This window comes from Boleophthalmus pectinirostris, unplaced genomic scaffold (genome assembly GCF_026225935.1).
Source record: "Boleophthalmus pectinirostris isolate CB_2022bp ecotype Guang Dong unplaced genomic scaffold, ASM2622593v1 HiC_scaffold_14, whole genome shotgun sequence".
Lineage (NCBI taxonomy): Eukaryota > Metazoa > Chordata > Actinopteri > Gobiiformes > Gobiidae > Boleophthalmus > Boleophthalmus pectinirostris.
Window position 1 is genome coordinate 7,573,851 of NW_026571047.1, and position 16,224 is coordinate 7,590,074.

The 16,224-nt window shown below is 40.5% G+C and overlaps 1 protein-coding gene across 1 annotated transcript in view; it reads left to right on the forward strand.

Moving 5' to 3' along the window:
- LOC110173688 (ras-related protein Rab-26) overlaps positions 1-16,224 on the forward strand; it is a 207,497-nt gene that overhangs the window by 53,581 nt on the left and 137,692 nt on the right. Inside the window, exon 3 of the mRNA XM_020939708.2 lies at positions 9,379-9,420. Coding sequence (XP_020795367.1) covers positions 9,379-9,420 — 42 coding nt within the window. The remainder of the gene's footprint in view (positions 1-9,378; positions 9,421-16,224) is intronic.

Below are 16,224 nucleotides of genomic sequence, written 5' to 3' on the forward strand. Positions count from 1 at the left end.
ATTTATGCAGATTAATAAAAGTAATAAATAATAATGATGATACTTCATATCATATAAAAACGTAAAAAAAAATCAATCATTAATTCTCCCATTGATTGATTAATACAATTTCATCAAATGCTCATCCCTAGTTTGAACACTTTGGTGGTTTAAATGGCAATGTCAGTCACTCGTATTACTGCAATACCTTATCACTCCCTATCACTGCCTGTGGGTTTGATAGTCAGTGTTGTGGTGAGGCCAATATTGAACAAATACTTAATGTAATGGCCCTAAGGTTGCAACAGAAGAGAAATCATAACATAAAATGAAGTGCTAATTTAAACAATTAAATTAAAGAGGCAGCATTTTCATAAAATAAAGGAATAGTCATAATCATAATCCACGTAGTCCGATACGCGAAATATAATAATACGCTTCAAACTCGGATGTGACGTCAAATCCGAGGTCCAAGTGGGAATCCGAAGATACGCAGGGTTATTCTAGATAAGGTTTATGCAGAGGAGCACTTCCTGTATTACCACATGACATCACAAGGTGGAACAGAGCGTTTCCGTTTGAGAGAAAAACTTTAAATATGAACCTGCTGGAGCCATATTTTGTTTTGTGTGTTAAACGTACGAATGAAACAAAAACTCCAGGCATGTTTTTGACAAGGAAACATCATTACAACCTAGATCAGAAAAATAGTGTAATAAGGCCTATTAAACTCTTCAGATTTAATAGTATTGTTACATCAATATTTATATGAATCTTGAGCATGGGGGAAGAACTCACCGTAGAATTTTTGGCAGATGTTTTACTCTGAAACCCTGTGTAAATGAGCACACGATGCATCTTGTGTGAGGAAATAACACCGTTTATGGTAATGGAAAATGCCTGAAAAGCTTTAGACATGAGGCACGACGAGATTTGTTGAACGATCCAAGGCTGTAGCTCTCCCAGAATCCTCTGCTTTGCTCCAAGTGTAAGAGAAATGGACTTTTGTGCAGGTAATGAAGCATTCAAGTCCAACAGCTGAGGAATAGTTTATCTCCTCTCATTAGTGTCATTGTGAGACTGTTATGTAATTGAAGAGAGGAAGCCGTGTGCATTAGCATTACTGACACTGTTAAATGAGAGATTGTGGATAGTCTTTGTAAAACATGAATGTGTCTGTGGGCTATTCTAACGGGTTTCATTCATTATTCTGCTGCAGTTGTGCTCCGGTGCCTGACACTGTAAACCTGCTCAGTGCGTTTATTGGAGGGTCATGAGGAAAGGTAGCCTGTGGAAAAGCCTCTTGTATCTGCCGTTCTCTGCTTTTTAGGACCAGATCAGTTTAAAGCCACTGTCAGCTTCCTTCCTCTGAAACTCCAAGGTTGATTAAGGTTAAGGTACAATTTCACCGTAGGAACATTTGTCCTCTGCATTTGACCCATCCTTCAATGCCACCACTCATGAGCAGTGGACGCCACAGTTCTCCAATGTTCCCACAGATTCACACCAAATGGTAAATGGGCACTTTTTCTTCACTCATTCACACATCAGTGTAAGGGGCCGAGATAGGTTAAGTGTCTTGCCCAAGGTCACAACAGCAGCCATTGTACTTTTTAATGAGGTCACTCGACATATCTAATAGTTTTGATCCATTTCGTTTGGTGATTGTGAGCTCTCACCTATGGTCTTGAGCTCTGGGTAATGACCAAAAGGACGAGATCGTGGATACAAGTGGTCGAAATGAGTTTCCTCCACAGAGTGGCTGGGCGCTCCTTAGTGATAGGCTGAAGAGCTCTGTCACATGGGAGGAGCTCGGAGTAGAGCCACTGCTACTCCACGTTGAGAGGAGCCAGCAGAGGTGGCTTGGGCATCTGTTCCGGGCAGAAAGAGGCCCCGGGGTTGACTCAGGACATGCTGGAGGGACTGGCCTAGAAACACCTTGAGGTCCCCTCAGAGGAGCTGGAGGACGTGTCTGGGGTGAAGGAAGTCTGAGAGTCTGCTTAGACTGCTGCTCCCATGACCTGGCCCCAGATAAACAGAAGAAGATGGATGGATGGTTTGTGTTCCTGTGCAGTTGTGGGTTTCATGCCTCTTAACCACTGCAAACCAAAGTACATAAGGGTACAAGTAAAGACACCTAACTTAATCTGTGGGAGCTGGAATGGCACCGCCAACCTGTTGGTCAGTGAATCTGACAGCTCTACCGATGATGTTTTATGTCGAGAGCAGGATTCGTTCATTAAAAACAGTGAGAGGAGCTCAGAGCGTGGGCTGTGCAGTCTGGTGGAGGCGCTGTGGATCAATTCAGTTGGATTCTAGTTTTGTCGGGCGCAGCCTTTTTCCCTTCATAAATAAATAGTTCTCATGAACACACAGTCTCATGAAGGCGTGCAGCCTTCAAAGATGCTGACCACTACAGCAGCACAGCAGAGCTCATGTCCTCGTGTGTCACAATAAGAAGTGTCCCACGCTGAGCTGCAGCTGCAGTGTGAGTGAACTGAAACACTCTCCCAGCTGATTATTCTTAGTTTTATTAGTTTTATTGCAAATATTTTGACATTTTTAATATCAGCTATTCTGTTTATTACTACAAATTGCGTTAGGATAAATTATCTGGGGAACTGCTGCCAAAATGATTGAAATACTTGTTTTCTAAACAGTTTTCACAAGAATGTTATTACTTTCAATAAAAGAATGCTACAGCTCTCCAAAAATGTACTTCAGAAATATTGAGATGAACTCCATCCTAAGGATAGACACAGGCCGTAGCAGCATTAGCAGCTTTGGCACAGCGGAATGTGTTTCACAGTAGTAAAACTTCAAATTTGATTTCAATACTAAGGAATAGATCTGATGCTCAGTACTGATGATGATACCATAATGAAGATAAAACAAGCTCCCTTTTTAAAAACAGAATAAAAAGTTCATTCACAAAATTAATATTACTGTTTTCTGTTACCATGAGTCTTATATTTGTTCTGATAAAGCTCAAAATGATGCAAAAACAGTTCAGGAAAACTCAACATTTGTCCTGTTAAAGTGATTTTTTTTTCAGTATTGATACCTGCTCAAACAATTATCTAGTTAAAGGTTCCACACTACTGTGCCATATTGTAACTAGGGCATGGCTGATATTATCGGCCAATATGGGCACTTGGAGACACATCAGCTATCAGCCTAAATCTTGTAGATCTGGGTCGATGGTCCACGTGGGCATGTTATGCCTCATTATAACGCTTACACTCTCTATATTATGTCCATTTAATCCAATTTACAGACAGATAAATGTCCTAATATGCTGCCCCGCATCAGTATTTATCTGCAGAGTAATTTATCTGTGAGGCCGTACTGCCCCTGAACACACCCCAAGAGTCACATCACTCACATCCATTTGTTTACAAGATCCATGTGTGCAACACTGAGGCTCTGCTTTAAACTCTTGTGTCTGATCCACGATACTGACTGACTATAAATAAAAGTGAACTTCAGCGCAGTTTAGTCCAGAAACAAAACTGCTTGTTTTTATCAAACTTATTTGTGAAGACCTGTGATCTGAAAGGTGCCTGTGTGAGCAGTGAGTGTTGCAAATGTGTCCGTTGTAAAGCTACTTTTGGTTCTTTCTCGTTTAGCTGCAGTAGCTTCCACACATAAACAGCCTGTTTTCTCTGACACTGGCCTAGTGTAAAGTGACTGTAATGGCTGTACATATATTTTGGACCTGCATTGATATGCAAATGAGCTGTCAATAGAGGTATGAATGATTTCCGTATTAATTACCACGGCATGCACGCATTTACCGCTAAAAGCTGATAGCGGTAGTTTACTTACTTTACTGATGAGAATGTCATGCAAAAGTGCCATTAGGCTGACCTACTGTCTTTACATATGACAGTAAAGAGGCAGAGTAACAATAAATAATAATAATTTAAAATCCAGTAGAGCCAGACCTAAGTTTTAATAATCAGTTGAAGACTTTTTACATCACTAAATATTGGCCACAAAAAAAAAAAAAAATCCATATCAGTCGGGCCCTAATTGTAACCTCTCACAGACTTTTACACTGTTCAGCAAAGTTTTCTTCCCATTTTCCAACTTCTGTATTGGACTGAGAAAGGATCACCGCTATTGTAAGCCAGCTTGTAGCCTCCTGGGTGGTAGAAAATTGCAGTTTGGGCATTATCTGCTGTAAAGTAGTTTTGTATAAGTTGTAATGGATTTTAAAAACTGCACACACGCAAAACTGTAAGGAGCAGCATTTTACTAATATTTGTAGCCATACTGAAGCTCTAAACTGACTCTTGTGAGTGTTAAGACGTGTTAGAATATTGTTACGTCCTCAAAAACAAAATAAAACACTGAACGAGATGGTGTGCCCAAACTTTTGACTGGTAGCATAGATTTCCTTTCCGGGAGCGTCTTCAAGTTTTTCTCTTTGACCGAGCAAAAAACCTGAGATCCAGTCAATGAATACAAAACACCGAGCTTTGTTTTCACTTCAGTGTGTCTGTCTGGCGTCTGTGTGCGGTCCCCTCCTGTTTGGGGAGTAGAATTCCCCCAGAAAGAAGGTAAGATTCAAGAAATGTGTTCGGAATGGAAACCAGCGGCAGTCTCACAGCCGGACCCAGCGCCACCAACAAAGCCCAGACATTAGACTTTATAACGAGGTGTGTTTAAGATGCTGATGGGGAGAGGCACGGGCTCCGGACCCTGCCACCCGCCGTACAGTGTGAGTCCTATTAAGAGGGACTGCTGATATTCCCGCTGGGACCCGACCATGGCTGGCTGCTCATCCATCTTATTTGCCAGTAGCATCACATCGGGCGTAATGATGGATGGGCACCTCGGATCTGCTGGCAATTTGAGGAGAGACGCTGGAAAACAACATGGGTGCTGAAAAGGGTGATTGTGTTCAGTTGTGCTGCGCAACGGGACAGATGCATGTGCTGTGTCAGAAATGGTTTTAGTATCCGAGTGTGGACAGAGGGGTGGAGTGTGGGAGTTTGTTTTTTTTTTTTTTGTACATATACATCTGTATTAGGGGAGCTCATCACCTTGAGTCTGATACATACCACGAATCAAATCAAATCAGTCTTTATTGTCATATTGCTGTACATAAAACTGTAGTTCAGGCAAGGTGAAATTGTGTTTCTCTAGGTATCATTAAAAAGGACAATTTAAACACACTCACTGCTGTAGAAGTTTTCAGCTTGTCCAAGAAGGGGGGGAAGTAAAAGGCTAGAGACCAACTGGATGTCTTAAGCAGGAGAAGTTTATTTACCATCAATAATACAGGAGGGATTTGAAAAGTCAACATAGTATGATTTCAGAAGTGAACATAGTGTGATCTTTTAGTGTTCAAGCTGCTTTACTACGTTTCCAGACAAGGAGGTTTATAAAGCAAGTGGTGAGATTATAAAGGCCAGTAGACTCCAGGTTAGTCAGTATTTAGTGAGACTGCGAAGGCCAGTAAGCACCAGGAAGATGGCAATATGCCACAATTTAGATCATGGTGTGCCAAAGGAAGATGATGGTGTAAATATAGCTTTTGTGAGTCAGTGTTAAACTGAGATGTACGTGGAGGAAGATAAATTACTTAAATTCTCTTACAATCACAACCCCCCCCAATTTCACTGCAGTTTCAAATGATCATAATAGTTTTAACGGGTTAACGGGCGGCTGCGATGTTGTACTGCGGGTCTCCAAAAATGGACCTGTGCAGGACTCTGCTCTGTAGGGCTCCATTACAGAATAAATTAATCTTCGGTTCATTACATAAAGGACGAAAATAACATAAGGATGACAGCAGCAATAAGTTTTAAGAAGGATGCGAAAAGGGTTGTAACTGTCCTGTCTCGATAATAAGGCAATCATATTTTAATGGACAGGGCTACAGCCAGCTGTGTGGCTTTAAGAGCACGTAGAGCTGACGAAGATTTATGCTCTTGTTTAGGAAAAGCACCTGAGCCACTGTGTGGTCCTTTGTCTCCTCACGTGTTGACGTGTTTTAATTTAACTCAATTACACACACAATTTGACTAAAAGACCCGTGTGTTCTTTGTCTTTCTCTGTGTGTGCTGCCGTCTGACCACTTCCCCCCTCCCTCACTGATCCAGCTCCTCACCTTCTCTGCTCTTTCTCTCCTCTTGTGCTTCTCATCTTTATAATCCAAGCTATTGAAAGTAAACAACTATTTATTCTCTGGCTACTTTTATTCTCCGGCTTTTAACACTGCGTGAGTTGTGTACTGCTCTGTGTCTTTTATTTATTTGTAATTTATTTTATGGTTTTGCTCTTATTTTATTTTACTTGTTTTATTGTTTTAAGACTAAGAGTAAATCTGAGTGTTTACTTTATCATTATATTATATTATGTTTGTTATAACTATGTATTTGTGCAGCACTTTGGAAACTGTTTGTTTATGAAATGTGCTATAGAAATAAAGTGGGTTTTGTCACCCTTAAAGTCCTTAAAACGCTTTAGGTTTAATATATTGTGCATTCCAATTTTTAAATATGAATTTCTCCAGAATTATTGGACCTATTAACATGAAATAAAACTGTAGTGATCCTGACACCCTGCTGTTTAATGTCATACTGTGGAACATTAAGGTCAGAACAATGCCATATCCATAGAAACAAGCAAAAAGTTACATGGTGTATCTTTAAAGAGGTTTTGCTTTCAAATACTTTGTACAAATGTGTGATTACAGCTTTCAGTATGTAGTTTTAGAAGGTCATTTTTACTTCAGACTTATGAGTGTTCTTGCAACTGTTTCCATAAAGTTTGTACAGAAGTGCAAACACAAACTCTGTCTACATCGTGTTGATAAAGGACAGACTTAAGGAGACTGGCTTCCTTATTCCACCCACTGTACCGCTGAGCTCACCAAAAACCAACAAATGCCTCTGCCTCACAAGAAAACTCGGGCCTGCCTTAACAGACTCATTTTTGTGCTCTAAAGGAGTGCTTCCTATTACCAGACCTTGAAAGCCGCCATTGCTTTTAGACCATTTTCCTTTCCTTTCAGCTGCACAAGGGACACGATTCTGAACTGTGGGTTTACAAAAAAACACCAAGAAACTGAAAGAATGCATGTTTATGGAGCTGTAGTCAGCTAAAGGAATTCTTGGTGGACAAAAGACGTCCTGCAGATTGATTGGTCGCCATAAAAAAGGGGCATGGAAAAAGCTCTCAAAACTATTACTTATCTCTGTGTATCTGACCCCCAACTGTACTCACAAGACTACACCTGCACACGAGTTCATGCAAAAACTGTTTATGAAAAAACATCTGACTTTCTACATATAAATATCAAAAATATTAAACCTTCAGCTAACTCATGACAATTAACCAATGAATCGACAACAATTAACCAATGAATCAACTAAATGAATTTAATGTGTTTCACTTTTGTGTTGGGAAAAGATTACAGAATATATAGCACCAAAACTTACACTTAACAATGAAGTATAGGCACATGATTTCACAGCTATTTTTTCATATCTCCTCATGGCTCACTCTGAAATAATGCTGGACGTACACTGTGCGATATTACTCAGCTTCAGCTCAAACTGTACGGCCATATGACAGGGTTTAAGAGTTCACAGCTCATGATTCGTATGAACTATTATGAACTATTACTATATGAACTGCTTCTACAGTGTGAAACCCTCACAAGAAGTGACTGGATTTCAAACAAGTTTGACATTTTTGTGACCTACGATTGCTGATCGGGAGCTGGTTATGAGGTATTAATTGGTTCTCGTTACCCCATATTTACTACACCAAGCATGGCACACAATTAAGCCAAAACTTGGCCCAATCCCCCCCCAAAAGAAACTGTCGAACAAGTGAAAAATCAGCTCAGAAAGGGCCAAAAATGTGTACGCCCGCATTTAGGTTGCTAAAAGTATTGAAAATCAGATAGTAATCATAAGCAAAACTACTCTTGAAACTAGATAATAATTTGAGCAGGTATTGATACTAAAAAAGTCCAATTCACTGGACAGAAATGAACCTGTCCTTTCCTGATCTTGAGCTGTATCAGAAAAAAGTATAAGAGCAGATTAGTCTAGTATAAGCCCATGGACCACTCTGGAACTTATCTGGACCCCTGAAGGATTACACAGAAATAACACCACGTGATAATATAAAAGAAAGTACCGTATTTTTTGGACTATAAGTCACTCCAGGGTATAAGTCACACTTTTTTGGGAGAAATTTATTTTATAAAATCAGGGTAGTAACATAGTAATAGTAATAATAATAGTAAGTAGTAAACAGTAGAACAGATAAGTAACATACAAAGTAGTATAGAACAGAGAGATTCCTGTAAGGTAAAACAGTCAGTCAAAATAATCTCCTGACAGTCACATAACATCAGTTCTTCAGCAAGTTACCAAACTCTGCATCTCACTCCACATCACTTGAATTCTTCGTCCTCGGTGTCACTTCTGAGCAACTCGGTGACCTCCAGAGGTAAAGGGATCTCTGCTTCCTCTTCTGTGTAGCTGTCGTCAGACTCAGCATCAGTTCCAGTTAGAATTATTCTGGCCTTTCTGAATCCTGACAGGATGGTTTTGGTTGTCACTGAAGTCCAGACTTTGTCCATCCATCCACTGACTTCCAGGAGAGTTGCATGCTGCATCCTCCTGATGTCACAAGTTTCTTGCTCTCTCCAAACTTTCTTTCTGCTGCTTGATTACCGTTTTCAGCTGCATATTTTGCTACTTTCAGCTTTTAATCTGCAATATATCAATTTCTTTTGGGGGCATTTGTGTTCAGTCTCCTCAGTCGTCTTTATAAGTTTATTTAAATTTAAAATTTTCAGTGGTACAAAAGTAATGGTGCGATCGACTGACATGATGGAGACAGGACAGAGGCTCTTTCTGTAGGAGACATGTGCAGTAGAGTGAAATGACAGTGGTACAGGAGTAATAGGAGTAGCAGATACTGGCACACAAGCCTAGAGCGCCCTCTCATGGCTGTCAGGGTGAAAGTTTTAATATATAAATCGCACCGTAGTATAAGTCGCAGGAAACACCCAAACCATGAAAAAAAGTGACTTATAGTCCGAAAAATACAGTACTACAATTTACTGTTGAAAATCACATGTTGTCTAAAGAAAACTTTTTTTGTTTTCATTGTGCTATCAGAATCAGTATTGAGTATCAAGACTCTTCCTTATTATCGAGTTTGAAACACTACTCTGGACAGGACAAAATATGTGTTAAACTGTAACCCCATTAACCTTTTAAAATCCATTTTTTAGCTTGTTGAGTTGTTTGAAGAAAACAGAGTAAGGAGAACTTTAATCCCCTTAATCTTTCACTGCATTAACCTTCTCATTGAAATCCTGTTTATGCCGATGTTTACAGCCCTGTTTCTTTTGTCTTTCAGAATAAAGTCCTGACCATCGACGCAGTGAAGGTCAAACTGCAGGTAAGAATTTTAATGGAATTGTTCCGGAGCTTATGTAAATGTTGTCTGTGCACGCTCACGTCGATCAAACCTGCGTAAAGTGTTTGAGTGTGGTTTTATTAATGCAAAAATATTACGTAAAACTGTTTTAATGTTGTTACCTCCTCACAAACAGACCTGGAGTTGTGTTTTGTTTCATTCACACGTTATTAGTCTACATCTCCACAACTCAAAATACTCAAAATACCTGTATTAGCGCATGACGTCACAAAATGGAACAGAGTGTTTTCTGTTTGAGAGAAGAACTCAGCCTAAATATGCAGCGTTTGTGTGTTAAAGCAGGTCTATTATGCAAAATCGACTTTCCAGAGGGTTTAATTATGTTATAGCGATTTCTCCTTCTCATTTACGAAGTTGTATTTGGAGTGATTCGTGGATGTTTGAGCAATCTTAAAATCTTAATCGCACCATTTTGCCATTCAACTCCCATTTTCACCGCCATTGCTCTCTACCTACTTCGTTCTCTAATTTTCTCCAATTTTCTCTCATCGGTGTTACGAGTAGGATTCGGAAGCATTTTGTTGTCATTTTGGTGTAAATGAAAAAAAAATCTGCTACTTGCTACTGTGACGTGCAGCTGTCCATTATAGTTATATAGACTCTTTGATGTGATGACGTTTACGGCGACGTCAGCTCCCACTGGGCACCACAGTTTTCTAAAGGCCTATAGGCGAGTTTCAGCTGACGTCATTGTTATTAAAAGCCCGCGTTGCATGCTGGGAAATATTTTGGTCGGAGGCAAGAAACACGATAGCGTCAAACACAGTGCGTCACCTCGTGTATTTATCCCCGATAATGGTAAATTCCTGCTGCATTATCGGATGCACAAATAGAAGCACGGAAGAAGGAAAATGTCTTTTTCGTATTCTGAGTGAAAAGAACCGCTAACGTGAATTAAATGGCTTTCAAACATTCGCAGAGCAAACGTAGAAGATCCTAACAAACCGTGGACTCCAACAAGTTCAACAACACATCGAGACTCTTGGAGGTTTTCATCTTTTCTGCTGTGAATGGCCCAGGAGTTTCCACCAAGTCATTGTGGATATCGCCGATGTGAATATTTAGCCAGGTAGTTGGCGATTTTGACCAGAAATTTGGTTTGGTCCACCTTTTGTAGGGGTTGAAAAGGGTGATTTGGCTCCGTCGATGCTTATGACCAATTTCTGGTCAAATGGTCTTGGGTCCTCTGCCGTTAGAGTGGATAAATAACCGGGATCAATACCCTTTACGTGCTTTCTCGCTCCGTCCGTCATGTTGAATTAGTGTTTATTGCCCCCGACCAAAATAATTCCCAGCATGCAACGCGCGCTTTTGTCAACAATGAAACTCGCCTATTCATACTACATAAGAACTTGCACCCAGGGCTGGATAAAATGACGAACCAAATGACGTCATTTTGTTGGGTCAGCTCCTGTTGGGTAATTCTTGCGGCTTGTTCTCGACATCTCAGCTGAGCAGAACTTTTGGGGAGTGCTGTGCGAGATCTTCCCACTCATCGGTTATTTACGTGGCCGAGGTTTATCTGCTTCTTTGCCGGTGTGGAGCAAGAAAAAAAAAAAGGATAGTTTTGAGTCACAGCTCAATGGTGAGAAAATACTCTCTATACGACATGACATTCAATGATTATAAAGACGCCTGTGACGTAGGTTGACCGTGAGCGGCTTGGGGTTCAGTGAGTAAGGTTAAAAAAAATCCAGACACAGACAGGAAGCAGTGGTCCACGGTTTACTTTTTGTTTTCCAATGATTACAAAAAGTGCAAGTGCAAAAAAAGTGCAGGGTGCAAAATGGAGGCAGGCAGCAGTTTCCTCTCCAGCAGCAGAACCCAGACTGATGTTTGGAGGAGTGATGTTATGAGATGTGCCGAGGCTTCGAGGCCTGTGTCGAGTAAAGAAGGGGGTGTTTCCGCGAAGCGAGTATCGAGGCTTGTTTCATTTGGGGGAGGTGCCAAAAATGATGACATCCGAAGCCTCGCTGCCCGGCTCTACCACGTGATCGCTTCAGGAAGTGGTTCGCGATTCGAAACAGCGGCAAGTGAAACGCAACGGATTCCCCCAAAACATTTTGTGGTTTTGGGTTATTGCGAGTTTGGTGCATTCTATTTGAGATTTTTATTTATTTATTTATTTTTTTAAAGCAGGGGAAATTCTCCGTAAAAAAGAAACCGTCTGAGTGCAAATACTGTGGAGAAATTGATATTTTTTAAATAAAAATGAATAAAATGACCCTATCTTGCCGTCTTTATTGTGGCATAAGCACAGACATAAAGTATATATATTTACATAGTACATAGTACATATATTTCATCGTTCATTTACTCAGTATAAATCTTTCCATCAGAACCTCGATGATCATGTTGATTGTTCTATTTTCACTCTGCCTGTTATACATTTTTTGGGACACTTGATGGCGCAGTGGAGCAAATAAAGCACCTTGAAGCATTGGCTCAAGAGTCGAGCAAATGGCTGGAACGCTTCAGTGCTTCATGGGGCTTCATCTCACCATCACTAGTTTGGAGGCGCCTTTTATGCTGGTCTTACTGATTGGATAAAACTACTATTGCTAAAATAGGGATGGTAAAATTATCATTAGCTTAAAATCATAACCTAAACCTCCATAAAACAACCCAAAACCCAGATAACTATTAAAACCACCAACTATATACATAAAAACCCTAAAACACAAGTGTCAAACATAAGGCCCGGGGACCAGATCCGGCCCTCCAAGTCCTTTAATCTGGCCCTCGGCTGATTTTCTACTAAAATATTTTAATTATATTTTCTATTAAAATCTTGGTAATTTTCTGTGGTGTTTATCACAGCAGCGTCTCCAGCGTCTCTGTACGTGGCCCCTCCCACCAGAGCAGCACAAATGAAGACTTGTCTCTTTCCAAACGCTCTTAAAGGACGATCGTTTTGACTGTTGACCGTGACACCCTCATCAACAAAATGTCAAAAATGAGAAAAGTGGAGCCGAGTGCAGGATTTTTCAAGAAAAATTGACTTATTTCTATTTGCACACAAGTTCATGTTACTTTGTTGAAATAAATGGATTACAGGACGGTATTTTCCTGTTTTCACATTTTGGGCTAAACCAGGACTAAAACCAGAACTAAAACCAGGACTAAACCAGAACTAAACCAGAACTAATCTAGGACTAAACCAGGTCTAAAGAGTATGAGACCTAACAGTAGGTGGACATACTCATATAAATTTCTAATTTCTCATATAAAAATCATTTCTCTATCAATAATATTTTTTATCTGGTTAAGGAAAGACTGGACTTTTTATTTTCTTTTAGCAGATAAAACAAAACATCTTATGTTAAGATTCTAGTCTTTGCTTCTCTACAGTAAACAAAAGTCTGTTCATGGAGACTTGGGCTCAACAGAGAACAAACAAGAATTTTCAGGAAGTGGTTGGTGCATTCATGTAGTTTTACAAAGCATGACAATATCAAGTAATCCAAAGTATTCAGATTACGTTACTCACTTTAAGTAATTTAATGGATTAGGTTACAAACTACATTTTGAGGTCTGTAATCTGTAATCTGTAGGGGAATACATTTTAAAAGTCACCTTCCCAACAAAATGATGAAAATAGAAATCGCAGCAAAATCCGAACCATTTCCTGAATCAGTCACGTGGTACAGCCGGGCAGCGAGGCTTCGGACGTCATCATTTTCAGCTCCTCCCCTAAATGAAGCGAGCCTCGATACGCGCAGGTCACCAAAAAAAAAAAAAAGAGTGGTCAGGCGGCAGGACGAAAAGAAATCCCCTCGCGATATACCTCCCTGCAGTGGCTGGACTCCTTCATCAGACACAGGGAAACATCACCAAGTTATGTTCTTATGAAGTATGAACAGGCCTTAACGTGGAACCCGGCGGACTTATTTCTTTTATTAAGTCGTTTAAGATGAATATTAAGATTTAAAATGTGCAAATGATAACATAATGATCCACAGGTGTCAGAGATTATAACTTTATAGCAGCAGGTTGGGAGTTCATCACTTGCTTGTTTCTATGGATATTTCACTGCTCTGCTCAGAATGTTCCACAGTATGACATTAAACTACGTCTAGCTTACGTTTATTCAGTTACAGCTCAAAAAAAGATTGAAAAAAACAGGCATTCTTACTGTGAGATCTGACCTGTAACTTGGGCTGGTTTATTCTCCACGATGATAGAAAGGCTTAATACCATACTGTGAAATAGAGTGACGCGGGACACATTTTGAAAGCTCGCTGCGGGTGCGGGCGGGAGTAGGGCTAAACAACGTGGGAGTGGGTGGGAGGGATGATAAACTGCAGTCCCGCAAACTAAATATGAGTATAAAGTAAAATATAAAAAAGGTGAATGTAAGAATATCATGCATAATTTGTGCTGGAGATTTTATTTGGCATTAATAAAAACATTTTAAGCAGCAGACCGTCTCCCTTTCCCGTACGCCGCGCAGACTGACCCACCCGTCCCTTACACCGCGAGGACACTCGTTCCTTCCGTACAGCGCGTGAACAGTTCCCCCGCGTCCTGTACAGCGGGCGAATAGTCCCTCCTTCCGTACGTCGTGCTGCCTGCGCAACAAAACCAGGACTCAAACCAGGACTAAGGTCTAAACCAGGTCTAAAAACAGCTCTAAAACCAGGACTAAAGCAGGATTTAGCCAGGACTTAACCATGCCGCTGGATCGCCCACCGCGCTGGGCAGCCCAATTTCTTTCGCCTCTCTGTGGTTGATAGAGTTTAAGAAAGCAAAGGTTCCCATCCTGCGGGACTTGTGGGCGGGCACGGGGCAAAATAATGCAAATGCAGTCGGGAGCAGGACTGAAAATTAAAATTTTTTGCGGGAGCGGGCAGGCGCGGGACTCAAATGTGTAGACCTCTACTGTGAAATATTCCAGACGAAGCAATAACATCTCCATGGAAAGCATTTGATGGAGTAAAGTTACACAATGCATCTTTAAACATGCGTGAATGAAACAAAACACAACTCCAGGTCTGTTTGTGATCAGGAAATAACATTATAACATACATCAGAAAATAGAGTAATATGGGCCCTTAACCGAATCCCTGACACTGCGTTCCCATGGTGCATCAGTCTCCCATACGTCTTCATAACCTTCTGCAGTGAGAGGGGGGTCCAGGCTCCGTCGATGACTTAATGAGGCCTCCGTTAATCTCTATCAGTCAATTAGGGCAGCTCTGCCTGAGTGAAGACACTAGAGGGAGCGCCCCTTTTGAATGTGATTAACTACAGAAAATGCACAAGAATAGGCCCCAGTGTGTTCAGAGATAAACAAAAATAAACCATGTCTAAACCTCTGCAATCTGTTACGTAATTAGAAGACCGTTTCAGCAATCCACCTTCATTTTAAACTCTGGACAATTCAGAATGTTGTTGATACTGAAGGCACAGCTCTATTAAAAGCTCTTTTAGACTTTAATCTTTGAGCTTTGTTTGAACATAACGAACTGGCTTAGCTGGAACTACAACAAGAAAATCGAACTCCTAAACAGGACGATGAACGCTCGTATTGATCAGACTCCTGAAAATGTGTTGCTTAAATCCATTTTGTTTTGTTTCTTCAGCTTTCAGACTTGGATCTTAAAACCTCTAGTAACACTAAACATTCCACCATTAGAGATACATGTAGAACACCCCAAGCAGCAAGTATTAATGATATAATAAATAGAGTCTATAAAACGAAATGGGAAAAAATAAGGTACACCTCTTGCTACAAACCAATGTTGTGGACTTGCAAGTCATGGCTTGGTCAGACTTGAGTCACTATTTTTATAAAATGGAAAAAAAATAAAAAGGAAAAATTAACATTGCTACAACTCTTATATAAATACACATACCATGACCTTTTAAGTACAGTTTAGTTTAAAATTCATATAAATTGCAAAAATCTAAGCTATATTTTGGTTCTTTGGTTTAAAAACTTGAAATGACTTGACACTCAAAGTAGACGACTTGGACTTGACTTGGACTTATGGGCCAGTGACTTGGGACTCAACTTGAACTTGCCTGTATTTGACTTGGGACTTGACTCTGACTTGAGGTCAAAGACTTGAGACTTACTTGAGACTTGGAGAACAACGACTTGGCCCCACCTCTGCTGCAAACTTTAGATCACAATACTGAGCGTAATAACTTCAGCATCATTGGCAGAATGTAACAAAGTTAGAGTGACCAGATTTTAAAAATCTGGGACACTCTCAGTTTGTGGTGGTTGGTAATAATAAAATTGTCAAACGAGTGCATAATTAAAGGTTGTATTGTTGATTGATTGAGTGTTGATTTTCCAAGGAATGAGAAATCCAGCGACTGTTTGTTGTTTTTCAAATGTTGCGCATGCGTGAAACCACCCCCCCTCCCCTACAGCTCCCTACGTAGAAACGCCTCCTCCCTCCTCCTCCTTACGCCAGAAACAGGTTTGTTTCTAGAAAACAAGTACTCATCGCTGCAAATGACTTGTAAACAACTAGGGTGCGCGGAGATTCCGTGCGAATGAAGCTACTACTACAACACGCAGCAGCAAGCGGACTCTTTCTTTGCATTGAAAATTACGTTTTCAGACATAGGATATCACATTCGTGTCCTGAAAAACGTTTGTCTAGAAATAAAGTACGTTTTCATAATAAGCAGAAGTGACCTGTCCAGGAGTAATTTGGCGACCAGTGCATCAGTCTTTAGACCCTTCGCTTGCAGTTGCGCCCATCGCTGGAATGAATCTTCAAGAATCACCTTAGTTTGGCTTCGCTG